The 26,167-nt window shown below is 41.1% G+C and overlaps 1 protein-coding gene across 4 annotated transcripts in view; it reads left to right on the forward strand.

The window, feature by feature from the left end:
• The window catches only part of CCDC88A (coiled-coil domain containing 88A), a 303,481-nt gene that overhangs the window by 263,233 nt on the left and 14,081 nt on the right, over positions 1-26,167 (forward strand). Inside the window, exons 24-31 of one of the 4 annotated variants that reach the window (XM_069768845.1) lie at positions 1,618-1,710; positions 6,397-6,611; positions 12,915-12,992; positions 15,025-15,228; positions 18,488-18,559; positions 22,496-22,576; positions 23,265-23,539; positions 24,919-25,357. In XM_069768845.1, the coding sequence (XP_069624946.1) occupies positions 1,618-1,710; positions 6,397-6,611; positions 12,915-12,992; positions 15,025-15,228; positions 18,488-18,559; positions 22,496-22,576; positions 23,265-23,539; positions 24,919-25,357 (1,457 nt within the window). Of the gene's footprint in view, positions 1-1,617; positions 1,711-6,396; positions 6,612-12,914; positions 12,993-15,024; positions 15,229-18,487; positions 18,560-22,495; positions 22,577-23,264; positions 23,540-24,918; positions 25,822-26,167 lie in introns of those variants that run through there. The other 3 variants (XM_069768841.1, XM_069768844.1, XM_069768843.1) reach the window with 3 other exon arrangements.

Here is a 26,167-nt window from a genome sequence, read left to right on the forward strand (position 1 = left end):
AACAAAGCAGCTTTATTTAAACAATGACATACCAAAAAGAGACAAAAATCGCAAAAAAAGAAAAATGCATGTAAAAAAAGCCCTAAAAAACGCAATGATAAAAACACAAGTTAAATCTGCAACATCAAATCCTCACCACATATGCATCGAGGGAATTTAGCCTCACGGTATGTTCACACAAAGTTTTTTGACGAGGATTTAGAAATAGATTCCGCTCCTAAATCCACATCAAAAACTTATTCTTTAAATACGTTTACTACTGAATTGGATAGATCCTTTAGGGCACACAGTGCTGTTTTTTATTTCACGAACTTTTAGAACATTTCCCAGTAAAACTAACAGGAAGTTATTCAAAGAGTATTTTAAGTATTTTTATGTGGATTCGCAATAACATTTTCTTTTAAATCCTTGTAAATGAACTGTGTGAACAGGTCCTAAAGAGGAAGAGGTCATGCTTGCACATGGCTCTCTACAATAGATTGTTTTGGTTTTTTTTTTTACCACCGAATGTTTCAAGCCTCCCATAAACTACAGTGGGGCCAGCACAGACACCGAAGGCTGCTTTACATACAACTTTCTGGAGTGCCAAAGGGGTTAAGAGACCCCATTCTCCTGATGTATGAGGCATCCAGAGGTGTTTACACAGGGCACCATTAGTACTTGCCGGTGCTTGCTCCTCAGCTAATGCCGCCTCTCCTCTGTGTGTGGATGCTCACTATAGTTAATCTGTCAGTCAAGAATTCTTCTGTGCATTTGGTTGGGGGCCGCACAGATTGGCATTGGAGGCCCCATGTGGCCCCCGGGCGTCAAGTTGTGCACCCCTGTTATAGACGGTTTATCCAGAAACCCATCTCCAGTGCAATGCTTTGCATCCAATGAGACATGCCCAATATCAAAAGTTTATTTTCTTCCTGCATCACTTCCTGGAATTAAAGAATACTGTTATCACTGTAAAATGGGCATTAAGGCCCCGTCACACATAGCGACGCTTGAGCGATTCCGACAACGATACGACCTGTCAGGGATCGCTCAAGCGTCGCTATGTGGTCGCTGGTGAGATGTCAAACAGTGAGATCTCACCAACGACGCAGCAGCGATGCGGCGACCTGTAGCGACCTGTACAACGATGCTATTTCATGACGATTCAATGGGACGTCCTGTCAGCGAGGTCGTTGGTAAGGTGTCAAACACAGCGATGTGTGTTACCCAGCGGGACCTCAACGATCAAAAAATGGCCCAGGCCATTCCGACACGACCAGCGATCTCACAGCAGGGGCCTGATCGCTGCTACGTGTCACACATAGCGAGATCGCTACTGAGATCGCTGTTGCGTCACAAAACTTGTGACTCAGCAGCGATCTCGCTAGCGATCTCGCTGTGTGTGACGGGGGCTTTACAGCTATAATACCAAGACCACCCAGAGATCAACACAATCGGGCTCAGATTGCTAAAGATGTTCTGGTGATAGATGTCTGGGCAATATGATCTTAATATGAAAGTTACAATACAATAGTTCTTTGTTATACAGCTACCTGAAAGTAACTTAACAGACAAGAACCCCTCTAGTTTAATAATGATTATATTTATTATTGTTAATAAATTCCTATTTATTTTTAGGGATAAAATTAATGAGCTGAGACGGCAAAAAGAAAAACTGGAAGAAAAAATCATGGATCAGTATAAATTCTATGAGCCTTCTCCTCCAAGACGGTAAATTGCATAATGTTGTATAGGGGCAGGGCAGGTTACATAATGTTGTATAGGGGCAGGCTAAGTTACATAATGTTGTACAGAGGCAGGCTAGTTGCATAATGTTGTATAGGGGCAGGGCAGGTTACATAATGTTGTATAGGGGCAGGCAAAATTACATAATGTTGTACAGAGGCAGGCTAGGTTGCATAATGTTGTATAGGGGCAGGGCAGGTTACATAATGTTGTATAGGGGCAGGCTAAGTTACATAATGTTGTACAGAGGCAGGCTAGGTTGCATAATGTTGTATAGGGGCAAGCTAAGTTACATAATGTTGTATAGGGGCAGGCTAAGTTACATAATGTTGTATAGGGGCAGGCTAAGTTACATAATGTTGTATAGGGGCAGGCTAAGTTACATAATGTGGTATAGGGGCAGGCTAAGTTACATAATGTTGTATAGGGGCAGGCTAAGTTACATAATGTTGTATAGGGGCAGGCTAGGTTGCATAATGTGGTATAGGGGCAGGCTAAGTTACATAGTGTTGTATAGGGGCAGGCTAAGTTACAGTACATAATGTTGTATAGGGGCAGGCTAACTTACATAATGTGGTATGGGGCAGGCTAAGTTACATAATGTTGTATAGGGGCAGGCTAGGTTACATAATGTTGTATAGGGGCAGGCTAGGTTACATAATGTTGTATAGGATCAGGCTAAGTTACATAGTGTTGTATAGGGGCAGGCTAGGTTGTATAATGTTGCATTGGGACAGGCTAAGTTACATAGTGTTGTATAGGGGTAGGTTAGGTTGCATAATGTGGTATAGGGGCAGGCTAAGTTACATAGTGTTGTATAGGGGCAGGCTAAGTTACATAATGTTGTATAGGGGCAGGCTAAGTTACATAATGTTGTATAGGGGCAGGCTAGGTTGCATAATGTGGTATAGGGGCAGGCTAAGTTACATAGTGTTGTATAGGGGCAGGCTAAGTTACAGTACATAATGTTGTATAGGGGCAGGCTAAGTTACATAATGTGGTATAGGGGCAGGCTAAGTTACATATTGTTGTATAGAGGCAGGCTAGGTTACATAATGTTGTATAGGATCAGGCTAAGTTACATAGTGTTGTATAGGGGCAGGCTAAGTTACATAATGTTGTATAGGGGCAGGCTAAGTTACATAATGTTGTATAAGGGCAGGCTAAGTTACATAGTGTTGTATAGAGGCAGGCTAAGTTACATAATGTTGTATAGGGGCAGGCTAAGTTACATAATGTTGTATAGAGGCAGGCTAGGTTACATAATGTTGTATAGGGGCAGGCTAAGTTTCATAATGTTGTACAGAGGCAGGCTAGATTGCATAATGTTGTATAGGGGCAGGCTAAGTTACATAATGTTGTATAGGGGCAGGCTAAGTTACGTAATGTGGTATAGGGGCAGGCTAAGTTACGTAATGTTGTATAGAGGCAGGCTAGGTTACATAATGTTGTATAGGGGCAGGCTAGGTTACATAATGTTGTATAGGATCAGGCTAAGTTACATAGTGTTGTATAGGGGCAGGCTAGGTTGCATAATGTTGTATAGGGGCAGGCTAAATTACATAATGTTGTATAGGGGCAAGCTAGGTTGCATAATGTTGTATAGGGGCAGGCTAGATTGCATAATGTTCTATAGGGGCAGGGCAGGTTACATAATGTTGTATAGGGGCAGGCTAAGTTACCTAATGTTGTACAGAGGCAGGCTAGGTTGCATAATGTTGTATAGGGGCAGGGCAGGTTACATAATGTTGTATAGGGGCAGGCTAAGTTACATAATGTTGTACAGAGGCAGGCTAGGTTGCATAATGTTGTATAGGGGCAGGGCAGGTTACATAATGTTGTATAGGGGCAGGCTAAGTTACATAATGTTGTACAGAGGCAGGCTAGGTTGCATAATGTTGTATAGGGGCAAGCTAAGTTACATAATGTTGTATAGGGGCAGGCTGAGTTACATAATGTTGTATAGGGGCAGGCTAAGTTACATAATGTTGTATAGGGGCAGGCTAAGTTACATAATGTGGTATAGGGGCAGGCTAAGTTACATAATGTTGTATAGGGGCAGGCTAAGTTACATAATGTTGTATAGGGGCAGGCTAGGTTGCATAATGTGGTATAGGGGCAGGCTAAGTTACATAGTGTTGTATAGGGGCAGGCTAAGTTACAGTACATAATGTTGTATAGGGGCAGGCTAAGTTACATAATGTGGTATAGGGGCAGGCTAAGTTACATAATGTTGTATAGAGGCAGGCTAGGTTACATAATGTTGTATAGGATCAGGCTAAGTTACATAGTGTTGTATAGGGGCAGGCTAAGTTACATAATGTTGTATAGGGGCAGGCTAAGTTACATAATGTTGTATAAGGGCAGGCTAAGTTACATAGTGTTGTATAGAGGCAGGCTAAGTTACATAATGTTGTATAGGGGCAGGCTAGGTTACATAATGTTGTATAGGGGCAGGCTAAGTTTCATAATGTTGTACAGAGGCAGGCTAGGTTACATAATGTTGTATAGGGGCAGGCTAGGTTACATAATGTTGTATAGGATCAGGCTAAGTTACATAGTGTTGTATAGGGGCAGGCTAGGTTGCATAATGTTGTATAGGGGCAGGCTAAGTTACATAATGTTGTATAGGGGCAAGCTAGGTTGCATAATGTTGTATAGGGGCAGGCTAGATTGCATAATGTTGTATAGGGGCAGGGCAGGTTACATAATGTTGTATAGGGGCAGGCTAAGTTACCTAATGTTGTACAGAGGCAGGCTAGGTTGCATAATCTTGTATAGGGGCAGGGCAGGTTACATAATGTTGTATAGGGGCAGGCTAAGTTACATAATGTTGTACAGAGGCAGGCTAGGTTGCATAATGTTGTATAGGGGCAGGGCAGGTTACATAATGTTGTATAGGGGCAGGCTAAGTTACATAATGTTGTACAGAGGCAGACTAGGTTGCATAATGTTGTATAGGGGCAAGCTAAGTTACATAATGTTGTATAGAGGCAGGCTAGGTTACATAATGTTGTATAGGGGCAGGCTAAGTTACATAATGTTGTACAGAGGCAGGCTAGATTGCATAATGTTGTATAGGGGCAGGCTAAGTTATATAATGTATAGGGGCAGGCTAAGTTACATAATGTTGTATAGAGGCAGGCTAGGTTACATAATGTTGTATAGGGGCAGGCTAGGTTGCATAATGTTGTATAGGGGCAGGCTAAGTTAGATAATATTGTATAGGGGCAGGCTAGGTTGCATAATGTGGTATAGGGGCAGGCTAAGTTACATAATGTTGTATAGGGGCAGGCTAGGTTGCATAATGTGGTATAGGGGCAGGCTAAGTTACATAGTGTTGTATAGGGGCAGGCTAAGTTACAGTACATAATGTTGTATAGGGGCAGGCTAACTTACATAATGTGGTATATGGGCAGGCTAAGTTACATAATGTTGTATAGGGGCAGGCTAAGTTACATAATGTTGTATAGGGGCAGGCTAAGTTACATAATGTTGTATAGGATCAGACTAAGTTACATAGTGTTGTATAGGGGCAGGCTAGGTTGCATAATGTTGTATAGGGGCAGGCTAAGTTAGATAATATTGTATAGGGGCAGGCTAGGTTGCATAATGTGGTATAGGGGCAGGCTAAGTTACATAATGTTGTATAGAGGCAGGCTAGGTTGCATAATGTGGTATAGGGGCAGGCTAAGTTACATAGTGTTGTATAGGGGCAGGCTAAGTTACAGTACATAATGTTGTATAGGGGCAGGCTAACTTACATAATGTGGTATATGGGCAGGCTAAGTTACATAATGTTGTAAAAGGGCAGGCTAAGTTACATACTGTTGTATAGGGGCAGGCTAAGTTACATAATGTTGTATAGAGGCAGGCTAGGTTACATAATGTTGTATAGGGGCAGGCTAAGTTACATAATGTTGTACAGAGGCAGGCTAGATTGCATAATGTTGTATAGGGGCAGGCTAAGTTATATAATGTATAGGGGCAGGCTAAGTTACATAATGTTGTATAGAGGCAGGCTAGGTTACATAATGTTGTATAGGGGCAGGCTAGGTTGCATAATGTTGTATAGGGGCAGGCTAAGTTAGATAATATTGTATAGGGGCAGGCTAGGTTGCATAATGTGGTATAGGGGCAGGCTAAGTTACATAATGTTGTATAGGGGCAGGCTAGGTTGCATAATGTGGTATAGGGGCAGGCTAAGTTACATAGTGTTGTATAGGGGCAGGCTAAGTTACAGTACATAATGTTGTATAGGGGCAGGCTAACTTACATAATGTGGTATATGGGCAGGCTAAGTTACATAATGTTGTATAGGGGCAGGCTAAGTTACATAATGTTGTATAGGGGCAGGCTAAGTTACATAATGTTGTATAGGATCAGACTAAGTTACATAGTGTTGTATAGGGGCAGGCTAGGTTGCATAATGTTGTATAGGGGCAGGCTAAGTTAGATAATATTGTATAGGGGCAGGCTAGATTATATAATGTTGTATAGGGTCAGGCTAGGTTACAAAATGTTGTATAGGGGCACGGTACTTGGCAAGTTAATTTACCAACTTCAGTTTTTTTAAAGAAAGTTATATAAAAATGTATTGAATAAATCTTAGTGTATTTTACACTCAGGAAATTAGTACCTTGTAAATAGCTCAGTTCTCTACCCCCAAAGGAGAGGTAATTGGATAACCTTAAAGATGAGGAAGCTAATCAAGTCTAAGAAGGATGTAAGTCGTGAACAGCTGAGATCTCTCACTCTCCCTCCTTCTCGATCGGAGTCTGGTGAAGGATTTTTACAACTACCTCCATTGGATAGCCAGGATAGCTCTTCTGTAGGCTCCAATTCTCTTGAAGACGGGCACCCGCTTGGAGCCAAAAAGAGCAGCAGTGAGTACTGTGTTATATACTGTGCTGTATACTGTGTATTCTATTATTCTCTTATTATATAGAACTATGAAGGACAGTGTTGACGTTCTACTTAATTCTGCCCTGGAAATGTTTCTGCCTGTTCCCCCACATTGTCGTTTGAGTGTTCTCTGTATAGGTAGACAAACCATATGTTTTGATGATGTTTTTAATATTTTCATAGAATTTGTGTTTGTGGTAAATCTTGACTTAACTGTAACTTGTTTTCAGTGCCCATCATCATTCACTTGACCTTTATCTACTGTATTAATGTTCCTTCGCTTGGGTTATACTATGGAAACCTTTATTTGTAAAGAAATATCTTTGAAATTTGTTTGTGGTCTTTCATTTTTGTAAATAATCATTTTTGGGGGGTTTAGATTGTACTCACAAAGTTATCAAACAGTGACACTAGGGGTGTGGTAAAAAAGCAATAGATGCTGAAAATATACTGAGTAAAATAATTTACTTATAGCGGAACCGTGGGTTCTCCTGACATGTCTATTATTGAAAAAAAATTATAGTTACCGTGAAAAAAATTCTGGGGCATCTCTTCTTATAACTCTGTGCTGTACAGTTCCTCTCTTATTCTAGAAATGTATGAATAAATTGACTTCTGGGTGTTACCAGTTGGGGGCGTGTCCTACACAGTCCAATCAGAGCTGACAAAGTGAGCGTTGGCAGGAACACATTCTTTTGATAAGGACAAAGGTAACACCCCAATGTCGATTTATTCATACATTTCTAGGAGGAATAACAAGGGGAAAGTCGCATCAGTGCCCATAATATGAATCGTAATAGTACATTTTATAGGGTGAACATACCTCAGGCATGTGACCTTTTTTAAACCCTAATAAAAACAATCAAAATGTCTTGAATTTCCATCTGTCCTCTTCTGCATGGTTTTATTTTCATTGTGTTTGATATGTAACATCCACCTCTGTCCAGTCTTTATCTGTGCACATCCTATACAAGATATTAGTGTAATAGATCTACATGTCCATTTAGCTTCACTACACTGATATTTCTTATGAGATATCGGCCCATCACAGAATGAGTCACCCTTGTGGATCTCGTACGTGTCAGATTATAAAATATTCTGAATTACTTTGATTGTGGATGCATAATGTACATATATAACAGTACATCTGGTGCAATCGGGGCCGGTTTCAGACATTGTGTGGGTCTGGGCAAAAGTTAACATGGGGTCCTAAATGCCCATATATTTCACCATTATACAGAAACATTTGGGTTGCATTCACGTAAGCGGAATTCAGACCATTATCCCCTTAACCCCCGGAGCTTTTTTCGGTTTTGTGTTTTCGTTTTTCGCTCCCCTCCTTCCCAGAGTCAATATGGCCATGTGAGGGCTTGTTTTTTGTGGAACGAGTTGTACTTTTGAACGACATCATTGGTTTTACCATGTCTTGTACTAGAAAGCAGGAAAAAAATTCCAAGTGCGGTGAAATTGCAAAAGAGTGCAATCCCACACTTGTTTTTTGTTTGGCTTTTTTTGCTAGGTTCACTAAATGCCAAAACTGACCTGCCATTATGATTCTCCAGTTCATTACGAGTTCCAAACTTCCAAACTTTGCTAAAAAAAAATAAAATAAAAAAATTGCCCGTAGCATCTCTATTTTTCGTGATCTAGGGTTGGGTGATGGCTTATTTTTTGCGTTTTCAATAATACTATTTTTGTGCAGATACGTTCTTTTGATCGCCCGTTATTCCATTTTAATGCAATGTCACTGCGACCAAAAAAAGTAATTCTGGCATTTTGACTTTTTTTCTCGCTACGTCATTTAGCGTTCAGGTTAATCTTTTTTTTATTGATAGATTGAGCGATTCTGAACACGGCAATACCAAATATGTGTAGGTTTGATTTTTTTTCTATTGTTTTATTTTGAATGGGGTGACATTTTTTTCATATTTTTAAAAGCATTTTTTTTTAACTTTTGGCATGCTTCAATAGCCTCCATTGGAGGCTAGAAGCTGCCACAACTTGATTGGTTCTGCTACATAGAGGCGATGCTCAGATCGCCTCTATGTAGTAGAATTACTGCATTGCTATGGGTGCCGACCACAGGGTGGCACTCATAGCAATCCGGCATCAACAACCATAGAGGTCTCAAGGAGTCGTCTTGTTGTCATGCTGATGCACCGCTGACCCCCGATCACGTGACAGGGGTCAGTAGTGTGCGTATTTCCGGCCCGATGGCCGGAAGCGCGAGTTAAATGCCGCTGTCAGAGTTTGACAGCGGCATTTAACTAGTTAATAGGCGTGGGCAGATCGCGATTCCACCCGCGCCTATTGCCGGCACATATCAGCTGTTCAAAGCAGCTGACGTATCCCGGCTTTGTTGCAGGCTCATTGCCGAAGCCCACATCAAAGCGGAATCGGGGGTTCTGCCATCGGACATACTAATCCCGTCTGATGGCAGAAAGGGGATAAATGAGCGCGATTGACTATATTAATGTCGTTTGGCGCTTGTTTGCACAGGCTTACGAAGAATGATGGGCACTGAATAATCACTAGTAGATAAATCTGTCCTCATACAGTATCATGTTATCAGCAGTTTACAACAGGCGATGTGCTGCTGAGAACAATCCAGTCACCCGATTAACAAGCCGCATTTTGCTCATTTGTTGGGCGATTGCTGACGCATTTACACATAAGTACTGTAGTCTGTGCTGCCGGTATTTATAAATGTGAATTATACATACACACACAATATGATACATAAATATTGTATGTTACCACACATATACACATAATGTATGTTAAAAAAAAACAACACAAAAATTGAGCTTGGATTGAGTTGGTATACATGCAGCACATAAACGCATGTTCACATTGGCCACAAAGCATACAAAACATACAAGAAACAAAATGAGCATAAATCCTGCTGTAACTAAATAAGTAAAAAGCAAAAGTGCATTCAAATAACTCAGGGTTCTTAGTAATAATGTTTTTTTCAAAAATAGCATAAAAGCCATCCCACCGTCGACAAGGTGACTCTGATCGGGACGGGACCTACGCTGTCTAATATTAAAAACCTTACCATGTGTCAGAGTTAGGCTGGTTTCACATTTGCAGTTGTGTCTGCAGCGTATCGTCCGCAAACGAATGCAAAAACGCATGCAATTGCATGATAACGCAGCGTTTTTTTCATCTGCATCAGCTTACGCATGACGGCAAAAAACCCACAGCATTTATATGTGTTTTTACATGCGTTTGCGCTTTTTATGCGCATGCGTTTGATAATATTTCCAGAAGGGCGTGTCTCAATGGGCATGTCTAAATCATTTCCTGGAGATGCACAGTCCAACGTACGCAAGCGTATCGAATGCATGCGTACGCAAAGACATGCATACGCAGGCATTCCCATAGACAGTAATCCCTTTTTTTAACGCACTCATGCGCATGCCTGTGCATATTTGACGGAAATTTGCCGCCTCAAAAATTCCAACATGGTGCGTTCTCCGCGACCTTGCCGCACACCGGAAATCAAGATGCATGTGGATGTATGCGTCAGAAACGCTGCAGACAAAACTGCAAATGTGAAACCAGCCTTAACCTCAGTGTGTGAATAAGGGCAGACAAAAGGACCGGGTCCCAATCTATGGACACCAGTCTGGGGAAGCCCTTAAGGCCCGGGGTCACACTTGCGAGTGCAATGCAAGAAACTCGCACGAGTCTCTCACATCAATACCCGGCACTGTCACCAGCACTCGGGACCAGAGCGTGCGGCTGCAAGTATTTCTCTGCAGCTGAACGCTCTGTTCCCGAGAGCCGGTGGCTGTGCCAGGTATTGAAGCGAGAGACTCGTGCGAGTTTCTCGCATTGCATTCGCAAGTGTGACCACGGCCTAAATGTAATTTCCAGCTCGGGAAAGGGAGGCCACACTCCAGCTTGCACAGAATGCAAAAATACAAAGAAAAAAACACAAAAATTGAGCTTGGATTAAGTTGGTATACATGCAGCACATAAACGCATGTTCACATTGGCCACAAAGCACACAAAACCTACAAAAAACAAAATGAGCAAAAACCCTGCTGTAACTAAATAAGTAAAAAGCAAAAGTGCATTCACATAACTCAGGGTTCTTAGTATTACGGCTTTTTATAAAAAATAGCATAAAAGCCATCCCACCGTCAACAAGTTGCCCCCGATCGGGACGGGACCTACGCTGTCTTATATTAAAAACCTTACCACGTGTCAGAGTTGACCTCAGTGTGTGAATAAGGGCAGACAAATCTATGGACACCAGTCTGGGGAAGCCTTTTAATGTAATTTCCAGCTCAGGAAAGAGAGGCCATGCCCCAGCTTGCACAGAATGCAAAAATACAAAGAAAAAACACAAAAATTGAGCTTGGATTAAGTTTGTATACATGCAGCACATAAACACATGTTCAAATTGGCCACAAATGTGAACATACTTTTTTTTTTTTTTTTACATAATGCATGTTGTACACACACAAATGTATATACAGTAGTGATAAGCGAATCCCTGCATGTGTTGTGGCTGTCGAACAGCCGCGAGACATGAAGACACGGGGACTCAAACATATTTTTCAAGCACACCGAAGACACTCGGTTATCACACGAGCATGCTGGTTGTCCAGTTTTCCATCCATGACACCTTCCACACTACGACTGTATTCATCATTGTGTCACTACAACTGCCTTGTTTTAAATGGCTTAAATCAAAACTTCATGATTTTATATTGCCGTAGCTGAATCTTTTCTCCCTACATCCACATGCTTCGATAACACCTTATCCAATCACGGTCGCTCATTACTAATATACACATAACCTGTATACACAGAGCACATACACATATATTTGTATACACAGAACACAAACACAGACATGTATACACAAAGCACTTACATACAGACATATATGTATACACAGAGTACATACAACTAGACACATGTATACACAGAGCACATACATACAGAAATATATGTATACATACACAAAGCAATTACAGACACGTATACACAAAGCACATACATATAGAAATATATGCATACACAGCGTACATACAATCAGACACAGGTGTACACATACAAAGACGCATCATACACAGAGCACATACATACAGACTTATATGAATACATAGAGCACAGACATGCATATATAGACATGTATACACAGAACACATACATATAGACACATGTATACACAGAACACATACATATAGACACGTGTATACACAGATCAGAGATATGCAAACACAGAGCACATACGTACAGACCGATATGAATACCCAGAGTACATGCTTGCAGACCTATTTGAATACAAATAGACACATGTATACACAGAACACATACACACAGAGACAGGAACATACAGAGCACATACATGCAGACAAATATGTATACATAGAGCACATACAGACTTGTACATACAGAAACATGGATACACAAAGCACATATCTACAAATGCACATATACACAGAGCACATACAGTATATGCAGACTCATGTATACACATATATACATATAGACAGAGAGGTATACACAGAGCACATACAGTATATGCAGACTCATGTATACACATATATACATATAGACACAGAGGTATACACAGAGCACATACAGTATATGCAGACTCATGTATATACATATAGACACAGAGGTATACACAGAGCACATACAGTATATGCAGACTCATGTATACACATATATACATATAGACACAGAGGTATACACAGAGCACATGCACACCCACTATACAGCACTTACCAATCTGGTCAATGGTTGATGTACGTTACTATACGGCTATAAATGGCAAGCATTAGAGGTAACTTCTGTAAAGACTCCCTGCGTATGCCTTAAATGATATGTGACTACAGTCTTACATTCAGCATTTAATTCAAGGTCCAATGGCTCAGTATTTACTGAAGCATGAGGATATCACTACACCAACATCCGTATACTGTCTTGTGTAATGTCTTTTTTTTTTTACTATGGAAAGCTTTGCCTTCTGTAAGAAATGGGGAAAAATGTTTTGTTCTTTAAAACATTTTTTAATGAGACTCTTTGCATAGTTTAAGTGTCTGTGTCGCATATCATACCCATCACACACCGGTGTACGTCTCTTGTCTCGTTGTGCATGCTTAGCCGAGAATCAGACATGCTCATTTCTGTCTTTTGTTTCAGCATTTAACTTCTTCCATGTGTTCTTCTCCTTTCCTCCCCTTTTGATTTCTCTTTTTTTTGCCCCCGTTTCCTTGTTTTTGATTTTTTTCTTTCTTCCCATGCTGTGACATAAGCACTGAAAAGACTGCCCTTTATGAGGAACAGACCGAAGGATAAGGACAAAATGAAGGCCCTCTACCGTCGCTCTGTGTGTAAGACATTAAAATGGTTCCGCTAGCTGTACTTGGCTTCCATCACTAATACCTTCAATAAGCTTGTCCCGACCTGCGCTGTCTCTCCTAACATGCCAAATGCAAGTCTCAATGCCAAACAAAAGCCGAAACTGAATTTGTGTTGAGTGATCAATAAGTAGGGATCTGGCATTTAGACTTTGTATCTCGTCTAAGTACATGATCAATGGTGCAGTCCTACTCAATGCAATGGCTGCGTGCCACAACATAGTGAAAGATGTAGTACATGTCCTTATATATGTACACATAACCATATACTGTACATGATGGCTAGTAAAAAAAAATATATCTGCACAAATCTGTGGTCAATATAGGCAAAATCTTTCATGGTCAAATGATTCCCGTACATATTATATACATAAAAAAACTATCAAAGTATTTATAATGACTTTAATATAAGACTCAGTTCACATGAGGATATATAAAATTGTCCAATTTTCATCCGGAAAAGCGGAAGATTTTTCTTCTCTATTATCATCCGTATATGCAGCGAATTAAATTTACACGCAGATTCCTATGGTAATATTTGCAATGTATCCGTAAAAATCGGATACTATATGGTTGATCCTTATGGGATCTGGTCCTTTTTTTTGCGCACCCATAGACTTGGATAAGCGAATATGCAGAAGAGAATAGTGTATGGTGACATTTTTTTTTCACATGGACATTTGATTCGTGTGAAAATGTGATCATCTGAACCGCTCAATGAAATTGGTCCCAGTGCTGTCCATGTGAGGTCAGCTTTATCCGCAGACAGCATTCGGTCTGGAAATATGGTAGTGATGATGTAGCCTAAATTTACAAGCCAGTTGGGTTTCTTGCGATTATTTTAACATGGGTAGATTAGTTGTTCATGTAATTCGTCAAGGCCGCGTACAGTATATGAAAATGTATAACGTTGCAGATGGCGGGTGCAACATAGGTGAGGTGCGATAATATAACCCGCACCTTTTACGAAATCAATGAATGACCTGGATTATAATACACCACCAGGGACAGACACATACGCTTATGTTCTTTTATTTGGTGTAAGTGAGTGTGTAAAAATCTGGCATCAAAAGGTTACGTTGGAGGAATCCATTACCGGCACGCAGCCGAGGCATCCGTTTTGTAAGTTGAACCAATGTTTGGTCTTTGATTTGCAGCGATATCAAATGTTCCTTTAATAACTTAATTCTCATGATTCAGAGATCTAATTCTTCTTTTAGTATAATGGTTCAGCCCACAAAATAGCTTGCTCCTCAGGGGTGTGAAGCTGGCAAGTCCATGCTAAGTTCATATAAAAAAAAATCTTAGTTCTCTAAAAAAGATGCATTTTATGAAGTGCCATCTTTTAAAAACAAGAATGATTTCCAAGACAAAAAAAAACCTGCACTGGCCATGGACCCTTTATCATTGCTTAAAGCAACCCTTGTGCTTCCAAAAAGATCTTCAGTTCCTTGTTCTGGTGTGCTTGTCTCTCTTTTGGTAGCGCAAGGCACATTTTTATAAGTCACCTCTACACAGTGGTGGTAACTATTTCATGTGGGTTCAGCCTGCCCCTGAGGAGCTTCAGCCTACTCTCATAGCTAGTTCCTTGGTAACTTATTGGCAAATCAAGACTCTTTCCAACAAAATGACTGCCTCCACTGTGTGAAGGGAAGTGTAACCAACTTTGTGTTCTGTTTATTTCACCGCGTCATATCATTTTTTTCATTTTTAAGCAACATAACTTGCCGGCAAGCTATGCTGCTCGTCACTGCTGCAGGAGCATGGCAAGGAATACACAACAGGCTTTAGAAGTAATCTAAAAATGCCACTTTTACTGGAAACATCCGCTTACATTTATCATCCTCCACAAAATGCATGTCACAACCAAACTGGCTATTTGTGAACTTGTAGCTGTTTTGACCTGCAATACGCTTTTAACGCTTGGATGGCTGTCTTAACAAAGCTCGCGAAAGATGGCATGAGCAATATCACGCTGATTCATTTGCTTTCATTTGCATCCCAGCCATGAATGACCTGGTCCAGTCCATGGTCCTGGCAGGTGGACAGTGGACAGGTAGTGCTGAGAATCTGGATGGCCCTGATGAAATTCCTACCGGCAAAAGGAGGAAAGATTTGGGAACTATGGCCTTCTCCACAACAGCAATCGACTTCTCAACAGCCAACCAGTCAGCGGGCATGAGAACCAAGCACATACTTAAAAGTAAAGGTATAGGCTGTGTTTTTTCTTTTGGTATTATTATTAGTTATTAAAAATTAAGTTAAGAAAATATTGTGGTCTGCGGTCATGTTGCATGTCCTTGCTGGCAGCATCACTTTGCCAACTTGTAAAGTTTCGTATTAACAGACTGCCTTCCAGGTCATGTGGATTGTTAGAGTATAGGTAGGTTGTATAAAGATGCTTGAAATCAATAAAAGGAAAGATGTTGAGGACAGTTTGCCATGTAGTCCGCCCTACAGTACAGGATGTTCTCCAGGAATCGGCAACCGCTATAATGCCAATAATTACTTCTTAACACTTTTTTACTGATTGCAACTCAAACATCCTCAGAAAGGTGTCATTATGTAGGGGGCAAGAGAAGACATTGTGCTTCCGTGCCCTGGTGGATGAGGGGATCCAACAGCCCCTACGCCACATGATAAGACATGAATATGCTAAACAACACATGTTGCAGCATATTTTAAGAAGTATAGTTCAAAGTCTCTCTAGTTTTATGTTGGTTCTCTAATTTTGCAAACTCAAATGCAATGTCTTTATTGAGTTTCCATATATGCATTTTATACCTACTCTATATAATTTAGATTATTAACATTAATACCATTTCAGCAAATAAATGAAACGCTACTATACTTTTTGACGCTCATTTATCAGACCAGGGTTTGCCAAAAACCTGTAACGCACGTGTCCATCACATGACTAGGGCAGATTTTTGTCCACATTGAAGGATCCTATTAAATTACAACAAGCTAAAACAATAACCCTATAAGACTATAGACACATTTGCACTATTATTTTTTGGTTCATTTGCTTTAAAATACAAAATTAAAGAAGCCCTCCCATCACAATTTTTATCCTTTTAATATATTGCGATCATCATGTTATATAGCGCTGTGTACTTACAATTGCTCATTTTGCCTTTCTACCCAGCTAATACTTCTCTTTCCATTAAGTCTATGATATCATGTGATAAAAACTGACAAACTGAATCCTGTAAAGATCTATGTAGAAACAGGAAATCAATTTTCAATGTATGAATCGTGTCACTGCAAAAGTCCCTGGCAGGGGGAGAAGGGAGCAGCTGGGGATGGAGTGGAAGAGGAGAATGATTAAATGCACGGAAAAGAGACTTCCTGTTTATATATATATATATATATATATATATATATATATATATATATATATATATATATATATATATATATATATAGCGCAAAAAAGGAGAAGAATTAGCTGGGTAGAAAGGCAAAATTAGCAATTGTAAGTACACAGTGCTACAATATGTAATATGATGATTGCAATATATTAAGAGGATAAGAACTTTGATGAGAGCTTTTTTAAGCAACTTTGTAAGCCCAGATGAAGAATTCCCTATTGCTGTACTGTAGAGTTAGTACAACTCCTAAACATAGTTGATTGTCCCGTTGCTTCTGAAACAGATCCAACAGCATACTACTCATGGTTGAATTGGTTGTCTCTGCACTACCCATCCTTTCTTTTGTTAGAGGTTGGAGGGGAGGTGGTTATGCACACACAGTAGTTCGGCAGAGTGTGGTAAGGGTTGAAGCCATCCAACTTTTCAGGGAGGGTGGCCCACAAAGACTGTACTCTATCAGAGTGTAGTAGGTAGAAAGGAAAACACAAGTAGTCTGCAGGTGGAAAGGGCCATAGGTGACAGGTTGTGTATGAGTTTCGATATAGGGGCAAGTACCCATGATCGATTCAACAAGGGTTACACAATTCTCTTAATGTCTGTCAGCAAATAGGATAAGAGATCTCTTATAGGCTGTAGAAGGGAAATCGGTACAGAAATAAAGCCGTGTATGTACATGAGAGCTAGTGAAGCCATCAGCAGCAGCCTGTTATAGGACCTCAGCATTTATTTCTGCATATTAACAGGTCAGAAAATGAATGAAGAAATAAAGATTGCAACTTGAAACTTATTGTGACTTTTTAGCTGAGGGTAACTTCTAAGATATGTAAAATATTTTACGTGACACAGGAGTCCATAGTCTTGAATACACCGCGTCTGCGTGATTTTTATTTCAGCACTGGAGTGGTGCTATTAATCTAAGGTCCCTGACCCTACTCTTATATTTACCAGCTGCCATCTTCAGCTCTTCCGGTGCCACTCTGGCCCTGCACTGCCATCTTGTGACTGTAATTTCTGACTGACGGGAAGTCGGAGGTAACAGTTGCAAGCTCTCAATGTAAGTCTATGAGACCCTTGTTCTGGCTCTCATTGACTTACATTGAGTTGTGGCTTCTGGATCACTCCAGCAAGTCACAACTCTTTAGCTGGCAAAGTGTACCATTGTGTAGGCATGCCAATAAAAATCCAGCTTGGCTTTTGTCCTAAGTCACATTTCAAGACTTGTTAAAGGGTCAGTCATGACTTGTAGGATTGCTGCTTCCAACAGGTGGCGCTATAGGGTTCAAGTCCTCTCTGAAGAGGTAATTTGCATATTAAATTTCCCAGAGGAGCATTGTATCTCTAAAGCACTGGATAAATTAAGTGAATGTTCTAATAATAATAATAATAATCTTTATATAGCGCTAACCTATTCCGCAGTGCTTTACAGATGGGGCTCACAATCTAAATTCCCTATCAGTATGTCTTTGGAACATGTGAGGAAACTGGTGAACCCTGGATGAAACCCATACAAACACGGGGAGAACTCCTTGCAGATGTTGTCCCTGGTGGACAACCACTGAGTGCTAACCACTGAGTGCATCTGAGAGCACCCTGGTGCTAACCACTGAGTGCATCTGAGAGCACCCTGGTGCTAACCACTGAGTGCATCTGAGAGCACCCTGGTGCTAACCACTGAGTGCATCTGAGAGCACCCTGGTGCTAACCACTGAGTGCATCTGAGAGCACCCTGGTGCTAACCACTGAGTGCATCTGAGAGCACCCTGGTGCTAACCACTGAGTGCATCTGAGAGCACCCTGGTGCTAACCACTGAGTGCATCTGAGAGCACCCTGGTGCTAACCACTGAGTGCATCTGAGAGCACCCTGGTGCTAACCACTGAGTGCATCTGAGAGCACCCTGGCGCTAACCACTGTGCCACCGTGCTGCCCATGAGAATCAAAAGATCCAGTGGGCACCATTACAAATATGGAACATAAATACACACATTATTCCTAGGCTCAAAAACAGTCATTTTACATTCAGTTGTGGGCTGACCCTTTAACTTTCCTTTTTTCCTTCTTGCCAAACCTGCTCTGTCTGATTTTTGTTTTCTAGATGGTGCGTCCTATGAGGACGTCAGTGGTCATGGAGTCAGCGATGATTCTTATGTGACAACTGCGGCTCTGGGTAAGTATTCTTCTTGTAAACTTTTCTGTATGTTATTTTGATTAGTGAGGCGTATAAATGTGTGTGATTAACTAAAAGAGTTCTATTTTCTCTGGTTAACCAGCTAACATCTTATTATTCATCTTATACAAGCATGTTACAGTAGATTAATTTACATATTTTATATTGCATATATGCACATAAAACTGAAAGAAGTGTATAAGTAGTAAAACCACAGAGTGCTACGTGGCCCCATCACATTGCCGAAGGACACAGCAATGCTTATTGGTTACCAACCATGGGACCAGTTTAAAACGGCTCATGCATGTAAAGATTACCAGTCGGCCTCACTTACGTGTATAGTTTAGTAGATAATGGTATTCCCAATAAAATAACAATTTGGGGCCATATTTTCTAGAACTCTAACCTCTGTTTTCTTTTATTTAACTTGAAAATGTATGAATAAATTGACAGCTAAGGGATCACTCAGACATTGGTGATTTTTCTCATACACAAAAAAAGGTCAAGTTTCATGAGTATTTTTGATCAGAGTTTCATCAGAGTTTGGTCTTCGTGTCAGTTTTCACCATCAGAGATGGATCAGACTTTCATCAGTTTAAAAAAAAAAGAAGTAGGGTTCTCAACCTTCTCAAAAAGTCCATGACATCCTAGCACTGTCTGATTTATTTATTTTTTCACGGATCTAAAGACTTGCATTGACGATTCTGATCCAAGAATCCAATCAAGACTGGACAAGTCTCTGTGATTTTGGGCAGGCCAATCGATCTGCAAAATGTATGAATAAGTGATCAGCATCATAGACTATAATAAGTAAGGGTTCTATCTGTGAAAAACACAGAACTGTTTTGCAGAAAAAATGTCAGAATGAGCCCTAAGTGTCACCATATTCCCTCAACGGTCAACATAGATTTCTCCGTGTCAGACTGTCTAGGGACAATCCCATTTGACAAGGTGACTGGTTCCCACCCACATGTCTAACAGGAATAGGCAATTGCACAATTGGCCAGGAGAACTTGTAGCAGAATGCCTGTGCCTGCCTCTAGCTCCTCCTCCCTTCTCCATAGAATCTGCTAAGCACCAACTGTCATCTCCTAATCTCAGTAATGAGAAAGTCTGTACTCATTAAAATACAGATTTGACCCATTAATTGATAGTAAAAGATCAGTCCAGGAGCAGAATGTATCAGATTTCTCTGATAAGACACATTACAAGCTTGCTTATTACTAACTGTAGTATTGATTTATTTGAAAAAAAATAAAAATAAATAAAAATGACGGTAACTCTTTAAGATGCTCATACACATGAGATGGCATTTGACCAGATGCTCGTTTGACCAACCGCTATCTCTCACAACTATCTCAAACACATGAACGCTCAGCTTTGCAGAGCATTCAAGTTTTTATCGGGTAGAAGAGAGAAAGCCCCTGCCGGACACCTCTGGCAGTGGCTTATTTCCTCTGAATACAAAAGGAGTGGGCATTTACTGCATATACTCGCGTATAAGCCGAGATTTTCAGCCCATTTTGGGGGGCTGAAAGTCCCCCTCTTGGCTTATACTCGAGTCATACCCAGGGGTTGGCAGGGGAGGGGGGACGGGGCTGTCTAATTATACTCACCTGCTCCTGGCGCTGTCCCTGCACGTCTTTTCCCCGGTGCCGCAGCGGCTTCCTGTACTGAGCGGTCACATGGTACCGCTCATTACAGTAATGAATATGCTGCTCCACCTCCCATAGGGGTGGAGCCGCATATTCATTACTGTAATGAGCGGTAACGGTGACCGCTCAGTACAGGAAGCGGCTGTGGCGCTTCCTCAGTAGAGGAAGAAGCAGCAGTGCCGGGGAAGCAGGGCCTGCACTGCGTCAGGAGCAGGTGAGTTTAATGGGTAGGGGAGCGCAGTGCTGTGCAATATTCACCTGCTCCTCGTTCCAGCCGCTGCTCTGTCTTCAGTGTCTTCTGCAGTGACGCTCAGGTCAGAGGGCGCGGTGACGTGGTTAGTGCGCGCCACCCTCTGCCTGAAAGTCAGTGCTGATGATGGAGTGGCGTCGGAACGAAGTCAGGTGAATATTGAAAGTGCGGGGGCCTGAGCGACGGAGAGGTGAGTACGTGATTTTTTTTTTTATCGCAGCAACAGCAAATGGGGCAAGTGTCTCTATGGAGCATCTTGTGGGGCCATAACGTTTGTGCAGCACTATAATGAGGCAAGTGTCTGTATAGAGCATATTATGGGGCCATAACGTTTGTGCAGCACTATATGAGGCAAGTGTCTTTATAGGGCCATAATCAACGTTTGTGCAGCACTATATGGGGCAAATATCTTTATGGACCATCTTAGGCTACGTTCAGATTAGCGTTGCGCGCCGCTGCGTCGGCGACACGACGCACGAAAAAACGCGTGCAAACGCACGCAAAAACGCTGCGTTTTGCGACGCGTGCGTCGTTTTTTGACGAAAATCGGACGCAAGAAAAATGCAACTTGTTGCATTTTCTTGCATCCGACGCTAGCGTCAAAAACGACGCACGTGTCGGAAAACGCAACAAGAAAAACGCATGCGTCCCCCATGTTGAACATAGGGGCGCATGACGCGTGCGTCGCCGCTGCGTCGCCCGACGCAGCGTCGGGAAACGCTAATCTGAACGTAGCCTTATGGGGCCATACAAACAAAGAAAAAGCTGCAGACTAAAAATAGGGGATCACCAAACCCAAATACAAAAATAACAATTTTATTGAATGCAAAGCCAACAAACATATTAAAAACAATTAAAAGTCAAAAAGACTTGACATCAGAAAACCCAATCAGCTTATAATAAAGCCCAAGGCAACCCTTCCCAAGGCCTGTAGAAAGTCAAAGTAACATGGTTAGTATACTGTACAAGTATGCTAATTGCTGATGAAGGTCATAGCAATAGGTGCAGAAACCAATGTAAATCCCGATAATGCATACAAATGGTATTAATGATCATTCACCATCAAAAAAGCAACGGACCGGGATATACCGTAACTCCACTGCACTGCTTCTGCCTGATAGTGGGCAAGCAACCTCTGAGTTAGCTCTCTGTAAGGTGCAGATATCACAAATAGCACTCGCATAGGTCAAAGAACAATGTTGTGCACAATAACACAATGACTAATACAGACCCAGAGCAGCGCATGGTACAGATAAAAGGCCTAGAGAAGGGGAGCCCGTGGAGATGCCCATGGGGCCATAATCAACATTTGTGCAGCATTATATTGGGCAAATGTGTCTATGGAGCATCTTATGGGGCCGTTATTAACCTTTATGCAGGATTATATGGGGCATATTTTAATATGGAGCATCTTATGGGGCCCAGCATAAACTGTATGGAGCATTATATGGGGCTCCTGATTCAATATGGATATTCAAAAACACTTAACCTACTGAAGTCTCAATTAATTTTACTTTTATTGGTATCTATTTTTATTTTTGACATTTACCGGTAGCTGCTGCATTTCCCACCCTAGGTTTATACTCGAGTCATTAAGTTTTCCCAGTTTTTTGTGGCAAAATTAAGGGGGTCGGCTTATACTCGAGTATATACGGGTAAATGTTGATTCGAGATCATTTTCTCAGTTACTCTAAATCATAAATAGGTATTGTTATGGAAAATGCATAATTGTGAATATTTTGTATTACTTTGTGTTTTTTGTCTAATTGTTTTTTTCCGTATTGTCCCTTCTGTCTTCACCATCTAGTAATACATTAAACCCATTCACTTTTTCTCCTTCCGGTTTCCCATTAAAATCGCTTTCCAAGGCTTTGTGTATTGAATTCTGGCTTTTTTGTCCTTGCACTGCTGGCAGCCGGCATGCTGAGCCTGAGAAATAGTGCATGGCTCCATTGCATTCTGTAATTAGAATGCTGAGATTGAATGTCACCTGCTAAATGTTTGTCACCATTGTCTCAATCTTTCACCCAGCTCCCAGGCCAGCCAGTCTTGATAGTGGCAGGACATCCTATAGTAATAGTAATAATAATGCTTCACTTCATGAAGTGACAGGTATGCTCTGCTGATTTTATTTTGTTTATTACTGTTAAGTCTAAGGCATTTTAAAAAGTATGTTCCCTTTTATAACAATATTTATCGCTTTAGGCCCTTATTCACATGTCGGTGTTTTTGATCAGAATTGTAAGCTGGAATCAGGAGTGGCTCCAGATCAGGAGTGAGTCTACCCATTCCTGATTTAGGCTTCAAAATGCTGTTGGAGAATACAGACTGACTACTGACACGCGAAAAAAAGCATAATGAATACAAAATGAAAAATGAAACAACTTTGCAAGTAGTCTTTATCGAAAAGCATATTGTGTCCCCAACTGCTATGCAGAACTAAGTGTCTCCATGGTAACAGACTACAAATAACTCTATGTAGTCTGATTCTGCAGGCCTCCCGTAGGTTTTAGCAAGATTGGCGGATTGAAATATGATTGCAGAGAATTTCAGATCTCTACTCAGCCCTGTTCGTAAAATCCTTATGCCAATACAGTAAAGCCCTTCTTGAACATTTGTCCATAATATAGTCAATGGAATCTCTCACTTTTACTATTGTAACATAAATTTGCCACACAATGCAGAGTTTAAAGGATATCATGCTTTTGAATGTACCATATATGTTTCTCCATAAGAAATGATACTTTTCACCCGCAATGTGCACGCTCTGTGGTAATGTCCGCTTGTTTCTCCACGGTAGGTCCAGTGTCCGGTCAAAGTAGATCTCAAAGTCACTGCAGTGGGGACTTCAACCAACACCATGATAATGAAGTATGGTCCAACAATAGTAGTCCAGTTCAGTATTATGGTAGTCGCTTGAAAAAGTGTGCAGTATCCAGTCCTATGCTTAGGCTCAAATCCTGTGATGGGATGGAAAGCTTAGCCCAGTCCAAGAAGAGGCTCGGATCACCGGGAAGTGAGATGGTATCTCTCAAGCAATTTTTAGAAGAAAGCAACAAGTTGACAGTGAGCCAAGTAAGTTGGTGAACTTTACTGTCTGTTTGCTTCTTGGTCCATTAAGCCTTTGAAAATATCAAGACCCTGCATAGCAGACATATTCATACAAGCGGAGGTTTTCCATTCCAATTTGTTTTGTATAAATCTGATTAACTTACATATTAAGACACCATCTTCCATAAGAGCCAGTTCAAAATTGAGAATAAGACCTTAGTAAACTGGGACCTTGCTGTTGCAAATCAAGAATTTCCTGGGAATCCAATTTCAAAGTCTGTATTTTCTGAGAGCAGCATATTGAAGGCAAAGGCCCTGATTCCAGTGATGTTTCACTTGATTTACTGAATACAGCTGTTCTGACACAGAGTTTTTATATTTAGCAATGCAGCGGAGTTCAGAAAGCTTCCCCCGCCTACACCAGGCTGTGTATTTACATTGTGTATAGACAATGAGCTGCTTATCACAGGAGGGGGCGGAGTTGGACTACCATGCACATTGCTGTATTCCAGACAATGATAATCACCAGGTGATAAAACCTTCAGTGTAAGTAAACAACAGAACATAGCCGGACATGTGACACATCTTTAAATTCAGTGTTTTAACCTAAACCTCATGCTGTCCTCAGATTATGTAGCAAAAACCTGCTGACAGAATCTTTTTCATGAGGGGAAAGAAAAAGCATGTGACAATCAAGCCACGTTACTGTCCATTTATGTCCATTTCATCTGTCACCAATTTCTATAGATATATTACAGGGAATATGTAATCAGAAATATATATACGATAATATATGCAGTCTAAGAAGAAAATTCTGCAGTTAATCTATGGAATCACTGATTGGGGAATCGTAATAGTGTGTGTGATGTGCACACTGTCATAATTCCCTTGTGTTCCTTGTGCTAGTGGGCTTGCGTCCACATGCCAACTAGTCTCATCCAGCTTCTCTCGGTTCTCTTCTAATGAATGAAGATGGATGAGACTATTTGGCACAAACATAGAGAATGCAGGAGGATCGCGACAGTGTGTGCACTGCACACTTTTACAATTTGGCAGTCTGTGGTCTTCCTAGATAGGATAACCCTAATACATCCCAAATCTACTAATTGGTTGGCACTTCCTGTTCAGTAAAGATCAAGTCTTAGGATTCATCTCATTATCATCACAGGCAGGATTACAATGACAGGTTACACCTATATATAGGTAACGCAGGATACAGCATTCGCAATGGGTGGGGTCACAGCTCACCTCCCCCACCCTCCCTGCACAGATGACATTTAGCTGGTCAATATTCAGGGTCGATATATCTTACTTCTTTGATACCACCTCTGATGTACATGTATAATTTTCCATGAACCAATACACTTTTCAAATGAAAGCATAACCTGATGTTTTTTTTATAGATTCGGTCTGGGAGCCAAGAAGATCTATTGGATGAAGTGATGAAAAGCTTATCTAGCTCTGCTGAATTAGTAGGATTACGATCCCCGTCTCAGCTGTCTCCCGCCCTGTCGCTGGGTGACAAAAAGGCTGCGAGATCGGATCAGATTGTCCGATCCAACTCTCACAAAGCTGAGGAGAATACAAGATTTCAGTTCCCAATGGTGGTCAATGCCCAGTCTCCAGATGGCGACGCTGCTACCGGTGACGGGACTGTGTGCCCACAGCAGGCGTCAAAAGATTCCAAGCAATATGCCACCTTACCGCGTGCAAGCAGTGTCATTTCTACTGCTGAGGGTACCAATCGAAGGACAAGTATTCATGATTTTTTATCCAAAGACAATAGGTCACCTGTATCAGTTGAGCCATCGCCTACAAGCGAAGATGCCCCATCGTTATTGAGTGAGTACCCTGCAGGCGAGCAGTGCCCTATTCCCACTCACAGACCACCTCCTCGTGTAGATGACCCTCATTGTTGCTCTGGGTGTGACTTGGTTCATTATAGTAAAAATATTGATAACACCGTTAGTAAGTGTTACACATCACCATGCATGCAGTTCCCATACCTTTCCCTGAACCCCGATTTGGTAAGTAGCATATGTGGACTCCCAGGAGGCAGAACCAGTGCATTTTCCACTGATAGACCACCTTGCTGCAAGACTAATAGTCACAATGTAGACAGTAATGGCGCCGAGACATCTTCGCTTGTTTCTGAAGATAACCAAAGTATTTGGTATGAGTATGGCTGCGTGTGAAGAAGACCTGGTCTTAAGTAGGCATAAGGAGTCCAAAAACCATGATGCATGGACCGCCATGTTAAGTGTCGTTGTCATCCGTGTACGTGTGCGACAGATGGTGATACTCAACCTATATGCATTCATAGCTAGTATCATAGAGCACAGTGATAATACTAGGTATGCGCAATCTACCTCAGTCTCGTCATTTTACCAAGGTGATTTAAATGTTAAATAAATTAATTTTGAGATTTTTTTTTTTTAAAAAAATGGTATTTATTGTAAGTTATAGTGCAAATATTAAGACCGATCGTTTCTTTTTCAGTGTCTGAGTTCGATATTAGCAGGTCATCAATTTTATTACAATCTATATATAAAAAACATGTTGAGTACCACTGATCTGTCCATTGTGTTGTGTATAATAAGTAAATGCAAGTTAGAATCAGTGCATGCCAAAATCCCTTGTTGATCCAATTTT

Source organism: Ranitomeya imitator, chromosome 5 (assembly GCF_032444005.1).
Source record: "Ranitomeya imitator isolate aRanImi1 chromosome 5, aRanImi1.pri, whole genome shotgun sequence".
Classification (NCBI taxonomy): domain Eukaryota; kingdom Metazoa; phylum Chordata; class Amphibia; order Anura; family Dendrobatidae; genus Ranitomeya; species Ranitomeya imitator.